General features: G+C 40.1%; 1 protein-coding gene across 2 annotated transcripts in view; it reads right to left on the bottom strand.

The window, feature by feature from the left end:
* The window catches only part of STK24 (serine/threonine kinase 24), a 107,130-nt gene that overhangs the window by 65,441 nt on the left and 19,375 nt on the right, over positions 1 to 22,314 (bottom strand). Inside the window, exon 1 of one of the 2 annotated variants that reach the window (XM_015587345.2) lies at positions 1,976 to 2,029. The exons of the other annotated variant lie outside the window; for it this stretch is intronic. Within the exon in view, the coding sequence (XP_015442831.1) occupies positions 1,976 to 2,017 (42 nt within the window). The 5' untranslated portion in view covers positions 2,018 to 2,029. Of the gene's footprint in view, positions 1 to 1,975; positions 2,030 to 22,314 lie in introns of those variants that run through there. 2 annotated transcript variants of the gene reach the window in all.

Below are 22,314 nucleotides of genomic sequence, written 5' to 3'. Positions count from 1 at the left end.
GCTGACCTCCCATAGCACACTACCTCCTTTGCTAGACTATAAACTGAGGGCATTCAGGGAACATATCTTACTCACCCCAACCCCAATGTGCCTGGGGTGATGGTCCATAAGAGTCCCCGGAGCAGTAAGAAAACCCCAGCCTTACAATGACACAAACAAGACACAGGGCAGACACTACAAACAATATCCTAATTCAGAGAGACAGAAAGCCTAGAAGGAAGGAATGGGAGTAAGAGTAAGGAAGAGGTGTTGAGAGCTTTAATACTCAGAAGCAGTGATTCTCAAGTCTTAGGAGCATCAGAAACACCTGCAGAGCTTGACAGAACAGACTGCTTGGCCCGACCCTGGAGATCCTGATTAAGTAGATGTGGTGTAGGGCCCAAGAATCAAAGAGTACCTAGATGATAGAGATGCTGCTGGCCCAGGGCCCACACTTTTGAGAACCAAGGTGGTAGCCACACACCCAGGCCGACTGCAGACATGGAGAGAGATGCCCAGTATCCCAGCTGTCCCTACTAAGCCCAGGCCAGCAAAATTCTCCAGCCAACCACAGACACATGAGTAAGCCCAAGTGAAACCTACAGGAATACTAAATAATTATTTTAGACCACAAAGTTCTAGGATGATTTGTTACACAATAATACACAAGATTCAACAGAATTCACTGATCACTACAGGAGAAAAGTACCCATTTCAAGGCGGGAAAGCGGTTGAGTGGGTGCAAATAGATGTTCTATACTCTGGACAGGACGTTTTAATAAACTGCCTGACTTTTTGCCTGATCTAAGACAGCTTAGAAACAGCTGTTTTCACTACTGCTGAATTATCTTCCCCAAAGCCCTTTTTCCTGAAGTCGGCACCTGTAAAGCTCGTGGTAGTTGCTTTGTCTCGCATCTGCTCGTGTGGTGTATCATTCCCCAGCTCTCTGTCACTGTTAATAACTATAAACTGGGCTAAAAACTGTCCCTGGCAAGAATGAAGACATCTGCTAAAATGATGACAGCAAGGCATTAAACAAGCAAGGTTCCTTGCCGTTTGGCAATTCTTGAATAAGCTCATTACCAGGCATTGTAGCACCCATGGCCATAAGAAAATCAATGCCTATTTCAAAAAGGGACTTCAAGATTCGGCTGCCAGAATCTATTTTCTAAGGAAAGCAGATTTCCTTTGTAGAAAAGGTACCATTCTGCCAACCAAAATTTTCTTTTCTGAAAGGTTTAGCCTGAACTAAGCACCAGTCATCATCCTAGATTAGAAAGGCCTAGGGCCCTTCACTCTACCCAACATGCCTGAAAGGCAGCAAGACCTGGCTGCTGAAGTCACAGCTGTCACCAGGCAGGAGTCAGTACAAAGAGTAGCTCAAGCCTTCTCTGAAGCAGGGAAAGGTCAGGACCCTCGCAACACTTCCTTTTCCTAAAGCAGTGAGGCTGGGAGGGAGGGAGGATGGCGGGTGCTACCTACACATAAACATCCCACTCCTCAGGTCCCAGACTCCTCACTCAAAAAAATCAGTTACATGCCCAGTGCAACTTCCCATTCACCCAACTGTGCCAGGACACCAACATTCTAAGGCAAAGAAGGAAGAACGGCTTCTCAGGATGGAGGTAAGAATGTCATTTACATGCTTGCTAAACTACGTGACCCCATAAGCTACTCAACATTCATAAATCTTTTGTTTCCTCCTCTGACGGAAAGGTTAAAGGGATAGAGAAATAATAATAGAAATAACAGTATCTCTCGAAAGGACTAAAAGCAACCAGGAGTTGGGATCTAGCACCTACCAATCATGGTACCTGACATATCTAGTGCAATGTCTGCAATAGAAAGCACTCAAATATTGATGTTTCTTCTTTAATCACAACTCTCTAGTTCCTTCAAAGTCTTTACCAGCTATGTCAAGAAATAGCCCAACTCCCACTTGGGGGACCCTCATGGTTAAGTGAAAACCTTAGAGAAATGTCACTTGGTTTCTTACATCTGGTGGCTTCATTTTCTTGTCTCTTTCATCACTCATCATGACAACACCAGGCCATCTGTCTCTTTAAACTTCTGTCAGCTACATTCTGGGCTTTCCTGCAGACTTACACACTTTGTCTCGTTTATTTTTCTTTACAAGACATAGGAAAAACAAGGGTATTTGTTATATTTAATGATATAAAGTTCGGAATCCTTAAAAACTGACTAAAATAAGTAGAAAATGCATTTCCCCAGATCGACAGTCCCAGGCACAACCCTGGCTTCTGAAAATGCTTCTAAGCCCCTTCCCAGACAAGCCCCAAAAAAACTCACTGGGCTTGGGGATGTGGGAAGAGCCGAAAGCCAGGGAAAGTGCCCCCAGGTGAATCTGGAATCAACAGTTTCAAAGAAGTTTCTTGCTGATTTATGACATGAAACTTTTGGGGTAACCACCTACTCTTCTCAAAGCTCCAAGCTAGGAGAAATAAACAAATGTGTGGTTGTCATACTGCCACATGGCACAGTGAGGGCAAGCTACCTACACCCTGAGGATTCCTTTAAAGAGAAAATCCACGTTGTAACATCCTGCTCCCTTCTTCAAGACTAGAGAAATTTCAAAGCTGTGCCTTTATGGAGCTCAGGCTTCTACAATAATTCAATGTCTTTCATAATCCCTTAAGAGAATTCATTAAAATAGTTCTATGATGACTTAAGTATTTTACATTTTTAAACCTGAACAGCTATTACTGTTTTCTTTTGATCACCTGTGGCAATAAAAAATACATTTGGTATTACTGATCAACTTTCAAAGTCACTTAGCTTCAGATGTACCACTTGCATAGTCACACCACACTACACCACTCTGGGCAGAAGCCAAACTTTTCGCTTTGTTTTTCCATGAAAATAAAAAAGAACGAAGTCTGATGTGTTCTAATGCCTACTGCTCATCGCATCACTATCCCTGCAGCAACAGATGAGAAAACACCTGCGTTCAGCCGGGTTTGGATGAGGAAGTGGGCTGTGGCAGGTGTGCGCCCCTTTCTCCTCTTCTAAACTTGGCGAGCATCCCTAGTAAACTTCAGGACTCTTCCTGGAGCTGAACTCAGCCTCAGAATCCCTCTCACACCACCACGCTGGGCACACTGGTGGAACCTATTTGCCAGCCTGGTGTAGCGCTATTACCAACATGTCTCTTGGCTGTTCTTATCCTTCTATATCTGCCTGACTTCCCCCAGGGGTTCCATTGTTACCAGTGTTATCTCCCATTTCCAAAGCTGGAAGCCCCTGTACCCCGATTCCCTGCTTACGCCTACATCCAAACTGTGCCCCTCCTTCTTCCAAAATGTCTCTCCATGCAGTCCCCCTGCCACACCTCTGCCGGACTCCCCCACACCCCGCCCTCCCTCACCCACAGCAGCTGAGCCTCCAACCCACCCACTTCAAGACCTTCCTACACCCTGCTGGCAGAGTCTAGCTTCCTCAAAGGTCACAGTTTTCCTTCCCTGCTTAAAACAACCAGGGACAACACATGGTCTCAAGACTGAAGTCACAAATACTCATGAATCTAAAACCCATAGCTCTTTTCTAGTCCCATTTTCTGCCACTACTCCCCTCCCCACTTACCGTCTTGTCACCCAGTTTCTTAACACTGTACAAGCACCAAAAGTTGCATATTGTATTATTCCATTTATAGAAAATTCTCAAAGTGACAGAATTAGAGTGATGAAGGACAGGTGTGTGGTTGCTGGGGCAGAGTGAGAGATGAGTAAGGAGTAACACAGAGATTTTTTGTGGTGATGGAACAGGTCTGTGTTCTGACTGTGGTGATTTTACTCGAATCTGCACATGTGATAAAATTTCACAGAACTACACACACCAAAAAAAGTACATGCAAAAGCTGGTGATGTCTGAATTAAGGTCTGCACCTGAGTTAACAGCACTGCGCCAACATCGATTTCCTGGTTTTTACAATGTAAGATGTTGTCACTGGGGAAAGCTAGGTGAAGGGTACACAGGAACTACGCACTATTGTTTCAACTTCTTGTTAATTTTAAACTATTTAAAAATAAAATTATTAAATTTATTTAAAAGTTTTTTAAAAGCTTTTTTTAAAAAATGATTTTTTAAAAAAGCCTAATCTAAATTTTCCTTCTGCCCCAAAGAGGCTACTGATTATTTCACTGTTACAGATAGAACATTCCCATTTGCTGTTTCAAACCCTTTCAAACCTGACAACTCCCCGAGCAAAAGTCTCCCTTTTTTCCTGGAGCACATTTTTTAAACAGCGGATTGAAAACTATATGAACATTTTACCCATAGATTTCCCCTAAAGACTATGATCTACCACTAAACGAAATCTTGCTAACCTAACCCAACAAAGAGGAGAGCATCATGTGAATCTCTGGGAAACACCCAAACTTCCTTAGAAATAAGCAGCTTTGGACATACCCAAATAATGGAAAACAAAATTCCAGCCCAAATTCAGAGTATTACATATAGGAGACAAGGAAAATACAACCATGGACTAAAAAACTGTGACCTAGTGTGTACTAAACAGCTACTTTGCTCTGATTTCACAAAATATCTTATTTGGGGCAGCAGCTATACAATACCCGGAAAGAGAAGACACTAGATATAACCCCAAAATAAGCTATCAGAGTTATTCAATACTGTCCTTCTGAGTGCTTAAATCATCTGGCCAAAACTATGGTTTCTAGGGGGCCACAGGCACTTGGAGTGTAAACGCAAGTGCAGAGCTCAGCTCTGCCAAAATTACTAGGAAGTTACTGAACCACCAACCTGTTTCCACACCTGTAAAACAGAAACACTACTTCTTAGGATGCTGAAAGGATAAAATAAGAACATAAGGAAAGCTCCTTGGAGGTTATCTGCTAAAAACAGGTACTAACAAATAAAAACTGCTTTTGTTGTGGTAGTTATATGTAGTTATATGGAGCTATTCTTTCTGATGTAGTTATATGGAGCTATTCTTTCTGACAACATTTGTTCAAATTTCAGTAGTTTCTAGAAGCATTTCATTTGAACTAGAGCCAGAAGTAAAACTCAGGTCATCTAACTCACAAAACCAGTGCACTATCCTAAAATCAACTAAAATAATGAGGCCTTCTATCCTCTCAAGAATGAAGGGGAGTTAGAGGAGGCTTGAGTGAGTGTCCTCAGAGAGAATGAAACATCTGCAAGACTCCGAAGGTGCTAAGGCTGACACTCTGGAGGCCATGTGTGGTGGAGGCCACACATGGTGCAGGTTAATGATCCACTGCCAGGGAGACCAGAGGGCTCTGTAGTCTGAGTGATGTTCTAGAAGACAGCTTCTGGAAAGAGCACTGAGCCACTAATGCAATGACCCCACCACTAATTATAAGGCTCTTAGTTATTAGGTCTAAAAAATGATGCTAGGAACTATAAACAAAAGATCACGGATGGCTATGAGAACTTTCCTAAATGGTGACTATCAAATGCCTTAAAATGAAAACAGAAAGAGTCTCCTCCACAGGCATCCTCAGGAGAAGAGACTCAAGTTAGATGAGAAAAGACTTGGAATGGAAAAAAAAAAAAGCAGACCCAAGGAAGAATCATAGCAAAGAAGGCATGATGCAAAAGGCACTGGCCTGGGAGCCACGACACATTCAACTAGTTTATCAAGAGGTCCATGTGGTCCCCAGACAGAGGCATATACTTTTAGACAGTTTGTGAAAGAGAAATCTTACTAACAATTTCTGAGCAGACACCTGAACCTAAGAGACTGTCCTGAGAAGATTCAAATACATAAGGTAGCTATATTTTAACACCCATGAACAAAAGCTAGAGTCCCAGAACTCCTGGCCTTCCCCATGTCACAAACTACAGGAAAGCTGCAGTCAGAGGCCTTGAAACTCTTTGGTCTTCGATGTGTGGCCCAGGCTGAATGAATCTCTAAAAAAATTAGCATTTTTGAGTGCCTACACTGAAGGAGGTATTACCTACATTTTACAGTAGTTACACGATTTGACACTATTTGTCCAAGGACAAAATGTGTGTGACAGACCTTGACCTGGAACCCATGGCCACTGATTCCAAAGTTTGAGCATGTCAATCACTGCCTCCCAAGATCTTCACAGCAAAATACAAAAGAAAGAGCACAAAATTATGAGAAGACCTGGGTTTTCCTCACGCCAGAATACTTCGCTCATGACCTTGAGCAAGTTCTCAGTAAAACAATGATGCCTGAAGTATTTATTTACCTCACAGGTTTGTCAGAGGATCAAATGAGCCTAAGGTAAGAGGGAAAAAGTGAGGCCACTGCAAAGCCTTTTGCAGAAATAGATGGTTGATTTTACTACATTTGCTAGAGCTGGTATGGACTTTCAGTAAGCACATTTAAGAACGAGTGAAGTCATCTTTAAAACTGCACTCAAATTTGGAGACATGTTTAGAAACCACTAAAACACTGGCCAAAACACTTACTGAGAACACACCATGGATAACACAATTCAACACAGTCCCAAAGAGAGATTAAAAACTATTGTCATTTTTAAGTATGGTTGAATTTTAAATTTCTATTTTTTATACAACTTATTCTTCACATAAATAAGAAATCTTCAAGCTCATTATAAGCAAATAAAATGCCCTGGAAACCCATCTCATCAGATTAATCTAAGGTCTTCAAAATAGTAACTTTTAATTTACCAAATAAAGATCTTTAAATAGCAAATGGCAAAGAACTAACAGATTTCTCCAATCTTCAAATATTCTTTAGAAGAAAAGTCTCATTCCTAGCTAAATGATGAAAGATTTTTTCCTTAATTTGAGGCCTAAATCACAGATTTAAACAGAAACGTGCGTCCCTCCACATTACAAGAAAGCTACGAATCACTACCAAGTAAGTTCCTCCTGACCTGTTTTGCACAAATAGATCATTTCCTTTTCTAAGGGGGCAGCGTTCAGTTTCTAACCTACCTGAGCTCTCCTAAGCATATTACAAATGGCCCCACGATCTGGATTAGTAAACTCATTTCCCCCATAGTATACACACTTTATTTCAACACTGCAACAATTATATAATCTAGAAGAAACCATAATATTCTACAGTATTTGACAAAAAAAGAAAACTGAGGCAGAAACATTAAATCCTATGAATCTGAAGTCTAGACCAACAAATCCGAAGTACCTGGAGTTTTAGGGAACTCTAGTCCCAGCATCTATCTGCTCGTCTTCAAGTGGATGTTTATTTACAGTGGAAACTGCTTTAACTAATAAGAAAAATGCAAATGCATTTTTCTAAACCATTAAAAATGAGGGAGAAAATGGCTGCAGCACCTAGGTAAATCTATTGCTTCTGGCCTCAGTATCTAATAACCTCTTCCCCACTCTCCCCAACCACCCCCTCCCCATACAAACCCCTGCTCGTTACCTTAGGAGACCACTGTGTGAAGCTCTGTGAGGTCAGAGTTCAGGGAGAAGTCATGCTAGGGAATGCATGCTCAGACCTGCAGTTCTGCTCCATCTGGACACATACTCCTGGCGTGTGCTGGGGAGAGGGTACAGGCTGGAAGGCTGCCTGGAGAGGCTCTTGTGCCCTCACTCACCCGGTGTTGGGCTCTTTCTCAGGGTGTACTAAACAAAAGGCTCTGAGGCTCCCGCTACTGTCCTGTCGACTGCCTGCCCAGTGCCAAATGCTCCCACTCCGCTGGGTTGTCTCATCACATTCCTCTTGGTCAACATGAGGCCTGACAGCAGAAGAGTCCGAGGCACCAAGGGCCTGGGGGTTCAATTTGCCATTGGTCACAAAGCTTGGTATAAGTTCTAGACCCGGCTAGCTTCTGTACCCCAGAGTCCCCACCAGGCTCTTCCCAGTGGCTGCTGGGTGCACTGTTCTTCAATAAAAGGCTCCCTGGCTAAAAGATGAAGAACTAGGGTTTTTTGAGATGAGGAGCAGACCCCGACACTAAGGCAAACAGCAAAATCAGGGTGGTTTTGTTGGCAAGTGCTTGATGAAAAATATGCAATGCATTCCAAATAAATTATATAGCTCACTGAGAAATGAATCCTGGCACCTCTTTCATTAAAACCAAAACACAAATAACAAGACATGGAAAAGATTCTGACCATACCCTAGCATAACAAGCACTGACAAAAAGCAACTCTCATTTCCAAAGCTTCTCCATCCAAAGGCTCTGCGCAATAAAGATGTCATAACTATTGCTTTCCAGACCTCACACTGCCCCAGGAGAAAGGCAGCACGATCCTCATGACACAGCTGAAAAACCCTGGGAGTAGAGGGTAGGTCACTTGAACAAGGTCTCCCACAGATATCACAGATATTAAATGAGGTTTAAGCCCATCTGTCTGTGCATCATGGGTCATCTTCTGGACTAGAAAATGCTTGTAAACTGCAAGCCTGGCAGCATGCCTGATTAGAGAAGAACCTAGCTGGCAAGGAACGCCCTTAGGTTATCACACTGGAATGCTAAAATCAGCCAAAGGAGCACAATCTGATACTACCTCAAATTCTCTACAGGTAAACTCACCTTCCTGTATGTATTTAATAAAAGCATGCAGTAACAAGTTGTTTAGGACTTTGTTCTAAAAATCAGACCAAACAGTTTTGGTGTATGTGTATTTCAAATAATAATCACATTTCCTCTACTTGAAAATCCTTCAGCTTTTAGAGACATCAAGGGGAAAATGGCTGAAATAAATAGAAAGGCTAACATTATGGACATGTTGGTTTGCCACAAATAAGAATACAAGGGGTGGGGGTGGGGGGTGTCGCTAAGCATTCTTTTATCCCTAGGAGTGCCAGCAAGGTAGCGGATATAAGATGCAGTCAGTGTTAGATAATCTCACATTTCACAGTCCTGTGGCTCTGTGTCAATCAGTAAGATGACTACTACCAAGTCAGCTGTCCTGTGTAATCTTGAGAGGATTAAAGACTCTACAGGCAGTATGCTAGAGCAGGGGCAGCAGACCTTTTTTTGTGAGGGGCCAGACAATAAATACCTTAGTCTTTGTGGGCCAAACAATCTCTGGTGCATATTGTTTTTAACAACACTTTAAAATTGTAAAAACCCATTCTTAACTCATGAGCACTAAAAATAAGCCAAGGGCAGATGTAGTTTACCCATCCCCATGCTAGACCATCAAGATGTCAATACATAAAACTTTGTCTATCGCCTACCATACTAATAACATTGCCTAATCCCAATGAAGGAATCCAGTAACAGCTCCCAGAGCAGGCACAGGAGCTGTCTGTGACCTCTCAGAAATAATTTCCATGCATCACTTAATAGACCCAACGAACATTCCTCTCCCCCATTCTGCCCTGCTCCTTTCCGTCCCCTAACTGCTCAAAAGGAAAGAGACATGACAGTTTGACACTCATAATATGGTACCCAGAGCTTTCTTCACTTGGGCTAGTATCATTAGCTCCTCTCCAAACCCTCTGAAGAAGCTACTTTTAAAGGTGAGAAAATGGATACTTAAAGAGTACTCGTTCTTTGACATAGCTCTTAATATCTTTTTGGATACATCTCCTCAGGCAAAAGAAAAAAAGAAAAAATTTTAAATGAGACTACACCAAACTAAAACATTTCTGCACAGCAAAGAAAGCCATCAACAAAACAAAAAGACAACCTTCTGAATAGGATAAGATATTCGCCAATGATACATCCAATAAAGGGTTAATATCCAAACTTCATAAGGAACACATACAACTCAACACCAAAAAGACGATCTGATTTAAAAATGGGAAGAGGACCTGAATAGACATTTCGCCAAAGAGGACATAGAGATCGCCAACAGACATGCAAAAAGATGCTCAATGTCACTAATCATTAGGAAAATGCAAATTAAAATCACAATGAGTGACCCATCTGCCACCTAACCTCCTAGGCTCATCTCATCATTACTTCTTCCCCACAGGACCCTTGGCATCCCTTCCTTCTTGCTCCTTAATTAGATCCAAACTGAAGTGAAAGAATATCATCAATACTAAGAAAAATCAGTGAAGATATTACTTTGCTTTGTCCTCCTAAAACCTGTCATGACTTCTAGACAATATTATAAGGAAAATTAAATGAGGAGACACAGGAGTCCTGGATTGGGAGATAACTGAAAGAACAGGGCTAATAACTAAAACTGATCTAAAGAGTTATTCCACAAATCCTGACACTCACCAAAGCAAAACAGAACAAACTGTTTATATGAACTCAACCTGCTGCCCACTTGGTACACTACTTTCAATTTCCATTCTGTTCACTCCAGTCATGTTGCCCTGAACCACATACTTCTTCCATGGGAGTGTTAAGCTGGCTATAACCTTAAAATACCTCCAAAAGAGCCATAACACAACTTTTTTTGTTATTATGTTGCTTTCCTCCATTTTGCCCTATTAATATAACATGTCAATTGTTACACTGAACACAGTGGTAAATCTATTAAAACCACAATATGTTGTCCCTTCCAACGATTAACTGCTGGAAATGGTACAGCCACTTCAAGAAGCAGTTTGGCAACTTCTCAAAAAGTTAAACATAAAATTACCATATGACCCAGCAACTCCACCCCCAAGAGAACTAAAAGCATACATCCACACACAGACATACACACTAATGGTCACAGCAGCACTATTCATAAAAGCCAAACACTGGAAACAACTTAAATGTCCATCAACTGGTGAATAAATAGACAAAATGTGGACAGCCATACAACGGGATACTATTCAGCAATAAATAGGAGCAAGCTATTGACACATGCTACATCATGAACCTCAAAAACACTACACTAAGTGAAAGAAGCCAGTCACAAGAGACCACACGCTATATGATTCCATTTATATGAAATGTCCAGAAAAGGCAAAATGATGAGAAATAAAGCAGATTAGGTTTTCTGGGGCTGCAATGGGAACATGATCATGGCTGCGCCACTTGGTCAAGTTACTAAAAATCTTTGAATTGTACACCTGAAAGGCATTTTTATGATATGTAAATACACAATACAGTTGTTTAAGCACACATTACATACCTATATTCATCTGTCTTCTCCAAATGATTTTGGAAACTACAAGGGCAAAGACTTCATTTGGTTCATCTTACCTCAACATCTAGCAAAATTTTTACCTGACATGGAGTTGAATGCAAAAATGTCCAGTGAATGAATGGCTTTTCCAAAAACAAAACAATAAAATCTTGACTTTTTCCATAACTTCACGATTGCCAAAAATTCACATCCCTGTCTACTCTTCTACCCAATCTAACCCCAAAACAGAATGGCCTGTATTGGCCACAAAGTGGCTGTGTCCTGGAAGCTTCACCCCAAAACAGAACGGCCTGCATTGGCCACAAAGTGGCTGTGTCCTGGAAGCTTCAAGCTGATCAAAACATGACCCCAATACTTTGAGATGTATCTTGACCAACTATTTATGAAGTGCAGTAGTTGTCTCTGTTCAAAGTTTAAAATGAAAAACTCTGTTTCCTTATATTTTCATAATAGCAATATTATGAATAACCTTTGGGGTTGTGAGTAGAGAAGAATAAGCATGATGTTAAGTATCACATTCAGTAAAAGCAAAGGTTCAGGAAAATCATAATCTAATTCAAAATAATTTTTAAATTTTTTCAGGAAAGATGTTATTTTTGACTTAACAGCCAGTTTAATAAATGTACCAGATATCATCCCACAGGAATGAAAAACAGCGAGCAAAGCAACGGAATGAGCTTTGACTCAGTTGTGTGCTGCGCCATTTTACCCACACCAATAGCACCAGAGGAGGATGTATCAATAGACCATAATTATCAAGAACTCTATCAGTCTAGCTTTGAAATGCAAGATTTCATTTTCTTAAAAGTACTGCAACAAAAATAATGCAGTACTGAGTAAAAATGTATTGCTTGCTATATATTCTGTGCTACCTCGGATTCGTGTGGTATGTGCTACTTAATCTCAGGTTTCAGTCACATCAGTCTCTGTCCTCCAGATGTAGAAATATAACATACTTTCTCATGGTATACATGTGAAGTATTGTGGTAAAGGGTGTAGGTTTTTGAGAAAACTAGTTCAAATCCTGCCTCTGCCACATGTTTGCTTTGATCTTGGGTAATTCATCTAACCTTTGCATTGCGACTTCCTTTTCTTTGAAAAGTGAGGATTCAATGATTTAATTTCCTTTATTCATAGCCCATTTACAACTTACTTCTTATCCCAGCTTGAAGACTAAGGTCTTCACAAGGCTGCATTATTTTCTGGACATGGTAACCAGCTCTCATGATCTAATATTTCCTTGGCATCACATTCCACCAAACCCAGTGCTAACTGATATGTATGTCAGCCATTTTGAAGTTTAATAAATGGAGACATTAAAAAAAGCAACTCTTTTGTAGGTGTGAAAACCTAAATAAATACTGCAGTCAGGACCTTTCTTTTCCAGCCAGTTTTCTCTTATCTGTTAGGTAAGGACAAGAAAACTGACAAAAACAATACATTCATCCTTTGCACACTCAAAAAAAAAAAAAAATCTCTATCAGTAGGTTGATTCCAACTTCCTCCCAGCCCTATATTTTTACTGATAACTAAAATCAAGCCAGCCTCATAGATTCTAGATTCAATTTAACTGTAACATGGTAATCCTTCACACCTAACGTATAGATGGCTTCTTAGATCTGAAAACAGTGTACAAGACAGTTCATTTACTTTAGATTATGAAAGAGACATATTAAAACTCACATGGCTGAGATTAATAACTATTCAGGTTTCCTGGCTCCTAATTTCCACTGTACCTTTCTGTATCAAATCCTGTTTTCATGGAGAGGAAACACTGTAAAGTTAAGGGGAAGCAAAGCAGACCACAGTCCCTGGGAAAGTGGACAATAAAGTTTATCTTCTAAATCTTAATCTTTCACTATAATTCTCTATCTACAACATCCAAGTAGTAACTCTCACCGTGCATAGCTGCAACAACTTGGTTTAAATTCAGACCCCATAATTTCCAAACTCAAAATCATAACATACAATCTGACAGTAACAGGTGTATTTCTGGAAATAATGGGACAGAAAAATTTCAGACCTTCTAGTCACTATAGCTTAAAACCCTCCAGCCAGTGTATTTTTAGACCCTGGGTCTGAAAATGCCAGCAAAAGGTAAAAGAAGAGGGAAGACAAGGACAGATCTGCTCTCTGGCTGAATAAGAAAAACCAGCCAGTGATGCTAGCCTTCAAAAATTTCACCACTCCAATGAAATCCCTCCCTATCCGAGTACCCTAATGAGCTGCTGCATTTCTCCCCAAAAAAGAACCACACACTTGAAGGGCAAATCAAATGAATAATGCAAACATTTGCTCCGCCTGGCTGGACTACAACAAGAAATGTGCATATATTTAACTGAAGCTCACACAATTATTCAAGTATAGTAACTCAATTTCAATTCAGAGGTAAGATTTTAGAAACCTCAATCTTCCAGAAGCACAAAGCAAAAATTTAGGCCTCCAAGCATAGAAATATGTCATGAATCCTGAGCCTTGAATTCGCATCCACTGCTCTTTACAGGAGGGGTCTGCAGTCCTTCTGAGAATATTCTGGTCTACAATCAACATACACTTAGAAAGGCCAAATACCTGGTTCTTGACCCACAACAGCTCAGAAGTGACAGACTGGGCAAGGTGGGCAATGACCCTAAGAAATAAATGGCTTTGACTGCAGTGAACAGGAAATGTACAGAGGATGAAGGACAGCTGACTGAGGCCCACTGGTGCATAAGCAAACCCCACCAGTGCCAGGTAGTGCCCAAGAACATCACTGAATTACAATATGACCCAGGACACCTTCTCAACTGTGAGAGGGTAAACTCCGAAAACACTCTACTGAAATAAGATATATGCCCAAGAAAGAATCTGCTCCTGATACAAAAAAAAAAAAGACACCAAAATTGCCCCACATTTTCTTCTTAAAGTTATCCTCTTCTCAATATTTCTTCAATTCTACAAATGGAATCAAAGAAGTAACCTCTGAGAGGCTCCTTCTATGAAGAAGCTGTGCACTGGGCTCCTGGCTGTGCTGCTGTGGCAAACGAGGCAGGCGGGTCAGAACCAGACAGCAGAGCAGGAAGTGTGTGAGCATCAGGGGTTCTGAGGACTAGTGAATACAAGGTTCCCACTATCACAGCTGATAGCAATGATACACGTGCTATCTCACCAATGGGAAAGAGATTAATAAACACCTGAAGAAAGCTTTAAAGAGGCATATCTTTAAAGGATTCCTACCAAAATAGTTAACCATTTTTACTATTAGGTATCTACTAGGTATCTAGTAGATTCAGTCATCCATGCATCTGTCTACTCCAGATAAATCACATATACAAAAGAAATTTCATTTCTCTTCTAAGCCCTTCTTGGTCCTATGCTTAAGGAGAACAGCATGCAACATAAACGGACAAGTATGAATAGACTGACTAATTCGAAGTCAGTCGTGTCAATGTAACTCAAGCTTAAAGATAACTATGAGGACACTTCAATAAAAGAAGGCAAATGAAAGACACATATGTATGATCTTCTCTGATCCACACTGGAAATAAAAAAATGAAAATGAGAGAAAAGTCTATCTAAAATAAGCCTAGAAAACAGCTACAACCTGAAAACACAAATTGCAAAGACCATGCCGAATACAATGAGCCCATGAAAGAGAACAAATCCACAACTTACTAGGCCCTGGGCAAGAAGAGGCGTCTTTGAAATCAAGATGCCTTTTTCCAGGAATGGCAAGGGTTGAGGTTATGGGCATGATTCTAGGGTAGCAAGGACCCACCCTGAGGGCATCCGGTTCATACCACAAAGCTACCCCAGAGGCCTGACTGACAAGGGCCATCTCTACTTCCCCAACTAGGAAGAGAGACCAGCTTCCCACTGCTGACCAGAGCTAGAGGAGCCAATTTAATCCTTCCCCAAGTGAGCCACCTGGATCAAGTCACCCCAAGGAAGAGTGAATGGAGGCACACCCCTGTCTGACAGGACTGCGAGAGAACAGTTGACCCAGGTGGCCAAGTGCTCCAGAGGGGCTCCAGTGTTCCTGCACTAGTCCTGGGCAGACTGCAGGCCCAGACCAAACTGCCCCTTCAGACCTGCCTCCTAAAGCCAAAGAAATCTACATAAATCTACATCCTCTAAACAGGGGTCCCCAATCCCCAGGCTGCGGACCAGTACCTGGCCCCACAGCAGGAGGTGAGCGGCGGGCTAGCCAGTGAAGCTGCCTCTGTATTTGCAGCCGCTTCCCAGCACTAGAATCACCACCTCAGCTCCACCTCAGATCATAAGAAGCATGGGTACCTGGAGCCAAAAGGTTGGGGACCACTGCTCTAAAAGAAAAGAAGGGTATGAATAGGTAATACAATAAGCCAAAGGCAGAAGGGAAATGACATTTCAGAGGAATTCCCAAGGGAGAGGGGAAAATGTTTCAGACAAATACTTTTCCTGACTCTCAAAAGAAATTAGATTGGGACTTTTTTTTTTTAATTTCAAAAAAAAGATCAACACACTTTGAGATAATAAAAACCATTACCAAAGTAAACTTCACTTTAAGCAGAAAAAGTAGAAGGAACACTGCTGAAAACAAGACAAAAAAATCACCTGAAGATGGTACTCATGGAAACAAGAGACTCCATATAACCATGTGTATTTTACCTGAAAATAAAAATAAGAAAGCAGCAAAAATCTCACTTCTAGTTTATCATAAGGAAATAATTAAATAATTGGAAAGACTCATATATTTATTGGAGTTTTCCATATTTTTTTTAAAGTTGCAAACTATCTAAACAGACATCAATGCAGAATTAATTATAGGAATTATCTTGCAGCCATACAATGAAATAGCAAGCAGCCACTCAAAAAAATGTTGATTTACTGACATGGAAAATCATCCTGATGTTTAATAAGGAAAAGGCACATTACAGAATGATATAGAATGGTTTAATTTTTGTTGTATGTAAGGGTGGTAACAGTCACAGAAAAACTTTGGAAGGAGGCACACTAAACCATTAACTGTGGTTTTTTTATGTTTTTTTAATCAATGTCTTCCTGCACTGTCCCAATTGTTAACAATCAGCTTATTTTACAAATTTACTAAGAAAAGCAAAGCTATAACATTTCCATTTTTAATGAACACAGACACACAAACATATACATACACGAAAAGATGAAAAAAGTCCAGGCTTGACTTTAGCAAGATTTTAAGTTTATGACCAGAATTCTTCAATCAAACCATTCTGGCTGTAAAAAATCAGTTACCAGACCTCTAACCCATTGTCTTAAATCAATGTGGATAATAATAAAGAGGCTAAAAGCAGCTAATGCCCTTCTATATTAGATTAAACATACTGAATTACATTATACCAAACACTGTAATTACAGCATTGCTTTTAAACAATTCTCTCCATAAGGAGAGCCAATAAACAAAATGAAAATGCAAAAAGATAAATCATCTGAAAACCTCAAGAAAACTTAACCCCTGCTATATTTGCATTTATTTTTAAACCTATTTAAATTTTTATTTTGAAAGTAAAAAGAAAACATAAAAGCTTTTTAAAAACTGGGAGCCATGGGAATTTAAGACATAATTCAATACTACTCTTAAAACTTTTGTCATTCTAGGCTTCACTGAAGAAAGTATCAGAAATAACTTCAATATAAAAAAGCATTACATTTAAAAGCAATGATGTGGCTCCTCACTTTAGGTTCCTCACTTTAGGCTCCTCACTTAGGCAAAGAATGAGAAGGTGGCAAGACAGGTAATTACAGCAGCAAAGGCTAAAGAAGGTTGCACGGGTTCTCCTGATGAGTGTGATTCACCTTTCACAATGGACACCTAATAAAGTGCCAGCCTGCACATGGCATTGGTCACCGTTTCCCTAAAAATTGTGTTTTCCCCCCAGATATGACCCTACCAGTCCAGGCAGATTTTAAATGGCCCATAAATAAAAAGACCTCCACTCTTTAGTTTCAAAGACCTACTTACCATCTTTCCACTAAATGATACAAAACTCAAGTGACATTTGAGTAATTGTAAAAAGCCTCTTTATATTTTTGGTTTTGCTTTTCTTTTTTAATGGTGAAATTGCCAAACTTGTCAAAAAGCTTCAACTATGGATGATACTGCCATAAGCTGACCAATTCTGCCAAAAATATGGTGAACAAAGGCTTTCTTCCATTCACTGGCCAACTCAAGTGCTTACTGGAGGCAGCAAAGGCCTCACTCACCACCAAATTATCTGTCTTTCCACTTGGCCTTTCAACCAACCCAAAGATACACAGGCTGGCTGCTCACCTTCCAAATTATCACCAACAGGTCTTATCTCCAGTCCCACAAATGCAGGTGACAATAACCTCCATCACAGAGAGTTAAATTCCCATTTCTCACTTCCAAAAAGGTGTTAAAAACCAAGTAACAGGCTCCAAAGAAACAAAAAGATGGATTTTCTCAACTAAAAATGGACATAACACAATCTCTTCGTGTTTGCCACGTGAACTCTTTTAGTTTTCATGCCTTGATCTCTAAGGACTTCTAACACTTCAGTTCCTCTTCTTCCTGTATCTAATTGTTTAAAAGCACAAATTTTTCCATTAAAAATTTTAAAAGAAGATACTGATTTAAAAAGTCAACAGGGTTGCTGGCTGTGTATCGTTTTCCCAATATTTGCTCTGAGACACCTCTCGTTCACTGATTCTCGCAAGGGTATGTCATGGGGATGGTAGATGGATGGTTAGGAGGTGTGATCTTTAACTGTCAATCACTGTTTTCTCTGCAAGGTTCCCAGTTTTGTTCAGCTAGCTATCAACCCAGTAACCTTGGCCTTATTATCATTTCTTTCTGACCAACTAAGCGAACTGAAAAAAATGTACAACACATACAAGTAACCTTTTCTATACCTCAATATCATAGCCTCAATCACCCAGCCAATTAAATACTCCAATAAATTAATGCCAAGCTATAATTCTTACCTACACTGAACACCCTTAATGCTAAAACCTCACAGTAGGTGATGCCCTCCCTTCACCCTTGAGAAGTCAACTGAAAACCCTAACTCTCCATTCCAGTAGACAAATCCACTAGCAAATCTTGCTTAGTGTGAAGAAAACAACATGGAGCAGGTTCAAATCCATCTCCACGCCCTACTATTCAATTCTCTAAGCCTTAGTTTACTTATCTGTAAAAGAACTGACAAAAAATGCATACATGCAAGTTTTTCTGAGAACATATAAAACTTATTTTTTAAAAAACTGGTACATAACAAATGTTTCCATTTCCCCATTATAGTCTGACCTGAAACCTTAGCTGCATTCTTCTTCTGAGTCACAATTGCCATAATTTGGGGCATTATTAGTTGAAATATAGATGACTGATACACAGTAAATTTCAACTAATGGCTGGATATGGGAAGATAAATCACGCAAGTGTCAAGGAACTGATCCATCTCAAGGGTTTATCCTCAAATCACACACCTGACCATGTACACATGTCACTATTCTCCCTCATGTTATATCTTCCTCTACAAAAAGCGAATAAACTACTTAATCTACTATATGACCTTCAATGTGCATCCAGATCTCTCAGGTGAGCCCTAAGTAATAATAAACAGAGAAGACCCCAATCGTTACCCCAGGCTAGGACCACAATGGTCATGATTCAAGGCCCTCTGCAATTGGGCTGTTGCTGGTAACTCCACTGGCAGCTCCATCCTGAGATCACATAGATAACACACACTATGAAACACAAAGGTTTAAGGAGAATTTTTGGTTTCAACCGTTTGAAATATATTCACCTAAACATCAACTAAGCTTAACAAATTCCTATGTTAGCCTAATGCCACCCACCTTCCCTGCCCTCCTATGCTTGGTGTAACCTCACAGAGTAGGAAGTCACATCTTACAATTCTCTAACAATCTGGACTTTTTTTACAGGAATCTTACTTGCTCATTTAACTTATTAAATACATTTATTTACAGTGGCTAGAGCTGCAATGTTGTAGGTTTCCCCTCAACAGCCTAATTCAATCCTCCATAAAGGGATTTTCATCCTAACTCATGAAATATCACTAACACTGTTAGTCATTGCCAGTTGAGGTGATTCTTCAGAAGGTAAAAGCTTATTTTTTGCCTTTCTTTAAAAAGAAAAAAATAGGAACAGCCTCCTTCCTAGTTTTCTTGTCTTCTCAAAAGACAAACCACCATTAACCATTACTGAAGTCCAAATTTGATTCCTAATGCACTGGCCTCACGTGAAAGTTCCCAGAGATGGCCATTCTTTTCCCAGATGAGAGAAGCCTCAAAGCTCTTGGCTCAAAGGTAAAAACACTCATGTGCATGTTATTTTTATATAAATTCTGTTTAGTTTTAGAGTCCTAACTCTAAATGTGAAAATAAAATGAAACCACCTATACAGCCTACTGAGCTTCAAGTGTAATCGACGCAATTTTAAAAAAAGCACACTTCTGAATCATGAATAAAAATTAAGCTCAACTTCTTAAAAATGTACATACACGATACCATGACCAGCCTATAAAAATCAAGACATCACTACGTTTCCAATCTCTCCTTGTTATCTGTCCCTGAAGCAAATCAGAAATAAACTAAGAAGCCACCAAGGCCACTGTAGGGGTTGATCCAGATTATCCGGTCAACCTCACTTGAAACCCCCATCACATTTTCTTTCTTTTTTAGCATGTTTATCCTACTCCAAGCTAAAATCTTTCTTTCCCATTATCTCAGGTGGCGGGGGGGTCGGGGGGGACGGGGGGACACCTAGGTTTTCTCATCTACACCAGTCATCCCAAACGACAGCCAATTCTATGATGGGACCCTAACTGCCTGCCAACTGCCTAGAATGCTCTTTACCCACTAGCACCTTAAAGAACTGCTTAAGTACACACACAAATGCCACCTCCTCTAGAAAGGCCTCCTTTCTTTTCACTCACTTTGGTTAATATAACGTTGTACTCCCAGCACTTGCTAGCTGGACTATCCGCCCAACCAAACTGGGTTGTGTGTGCACTAAGGATAGCAGGAATAGCCCATCTGTTTCCCCAGCCTCTACCATGGTGCATTAAACACAGCAGACATCCAAAAAATCTCTGTTGGTTGAAGAACTGAGTATAATATCTCATCAGAAGTAGGAAAAGCACTTAAGTGCTGATAAGGGACTGGATTACTTAAGAAGTCTTGGTTAGAGAGGTTAGTGACATTTCTGATGGAATTGCTGGGATAGGGAAGAAGACATCAAATGGAATTCCCAGCCGTCCCTTCAATTCTAAATGGAAGAACTGAATGTAACAATTATTTGCTATTAAGGTAACCACAGAATCCATACTCTCAACATTCGTTACCCCTGGGGAATAAAATCATATATTTCTGTATAGTTTGATTTTTTTAATTAGCTGTGTATTATTTCTATAATATTTTAAACTAATTAAAATCTGTAATAGCTCAATTTTTAAAATAATTTTTGTGTTACTTGCTGGGGGGGCACCATGTGCTTTTTTCCCCTCCTTAAAACAATCCCCAACAGCCTTCCACAGGAACTAGAACTATGGGAAAGGATTACACCCTAAGTACCAAACAGAAGTTAGAAACACGAGACGCTGAGGACAGGTCAAAACAAGGTGAGGGCAGCTTCACAGGACCCTTAGGAACTACAAGAGCAGGGACAGGGTGAAGGCAGGAGAGGCTCGAAGGCAAACCACCGCAAAGGCTAAGGGAGCAATTGTTCCATCCCTGGGGCAGATCTCCTTCCACCTGACCCAGCTGGTAAAGGACAAATAAGGGAGATCCAAAACAAAAAGGGGAGATCTATGTAGAGAAAAAGGTACCTCCATCTTCAGAGTGGACACTTAGTTTTTTAACATAACAGTCTCAAAATAATTGCAGGAGCAGAGGACCAAAAAGAACTGTGCAAAACTACCCTATTAGAATCTTCCCTTGTTGGGTTCCTAGCTGGCTTGCAGATTTCATGACGACAATCCAGGTACCACACCAAGAGAAACTACTCATGATTGAGTCAGAAACTGAAGAAGCCAATAAGGAAAAAATGGTATATATAGAAAAATATTTCAATGGTATCAAAATGACATGTTTTTAAAATACCCTCATTGATTTTTAGGGAGGTAAAATTATTCTGTTATGATACTATAAGGGTAGATACATGTCATTATACATGTGTGAAAACCCAGAGGATATACCCCAGGAGTGAATCTTAACAAACTATGGACTTTAGACGATAATGATGTGTCAGTGCAGGCTCACAACAAACATAATCTGGTGCAGGATATTGATGGGGCCCAGGGAGGAGGGCAGAACATATATGGGAAATCTCTTATTTTCTACTGAATTCTGTTAATCTAAAACTGCTCTAAAAAATAAAGTCTATTAAAAAAATAACTCATTCCAGTTAACTCTCAAAGAGCCCACACTTCCCAAATACACTTAATGCCCATTGCTCTTTACAAAACACAACTTTAAAACGAGCCCCTTCAATTACTAAAATTACTTCTGGCTAAAATAGTCATAAAACAGGAGTCCTGATTTAACCTGCCAAGTTTTATAAATGATCATCTCCAGAACCTCACATTATCTAAGACAGCATACCTCTTGAGAAATTAACAAAAAGTAAACCAATTAGATGAAACTTCAAAGTTCCTTGCTCATGTAAAACCAGCATTTTGAGATGCTTAAACTACAAATATTAAAGAAAATTGTTTTAATAATATAATTGCCCAAAATATCCTACACCTAACAACGTCTTCATTTTTTCTGATTACACCAAGCAGGATAAGAAGCATCATGGAAACCCCAGCATCATCCATCTGGGTTAAAATGAAAGCTTGCTTGGTTTAGTTAACCAAAAGGCTGCTACGCCAATTTTTGCAGATGTAACCAAGATGTTTGAACAAGATCTGTGTAAAATTCTGTTATCCAACTCACTGGAAAGTTACTTTCTGATCCACTCCAGAAGTGACATCCATTAAACTAAACATTAATGACTGTTAGGGTCAAAATTAATTATAAACTAGTAGGTATTTGGAGATCTCGTGTATGACTTGTCTGATAAAACTTTTTAAAAAAGTAACTCCTGTCACTTGAGAAACTACATACGAGCTGCTCTTCACTTACAATCAACTCATGATCTGCTCCCACTGATAACAGATTAGCCACCCAGAGAACCCCTCTCTCCCCATTCACCCACAGAGGCCACATGTGGAAATTACATGTAAAAAAGCCCTGAAATTCTGTGACAGCAGAATTCAGAGTAGAACTCACCATGGATAGCAGGTAAAACCAGGTGAAGCAGGTAGCATCCAGCTGCCTGTGAGAGCTAGAACACAGGCT

The sequence above is a fragment of the Pteropus alecto genome, unplaced genomic scaffold, assembly GCF_000325575.1.
Source record: "Pteropus alecto unplaced genomic scaffold, ASM32557v1 scaffold13, whole genome shotgun sequence".
NCBI lineage: Eukaryota > Metazoa > Chordata > Mammalia > Chiroptera > Pteropodidae > Pteropus > Pteropus alecto.
This window is presented reverse-complemented; position numbering and strand designations above follow the sequence as displayed.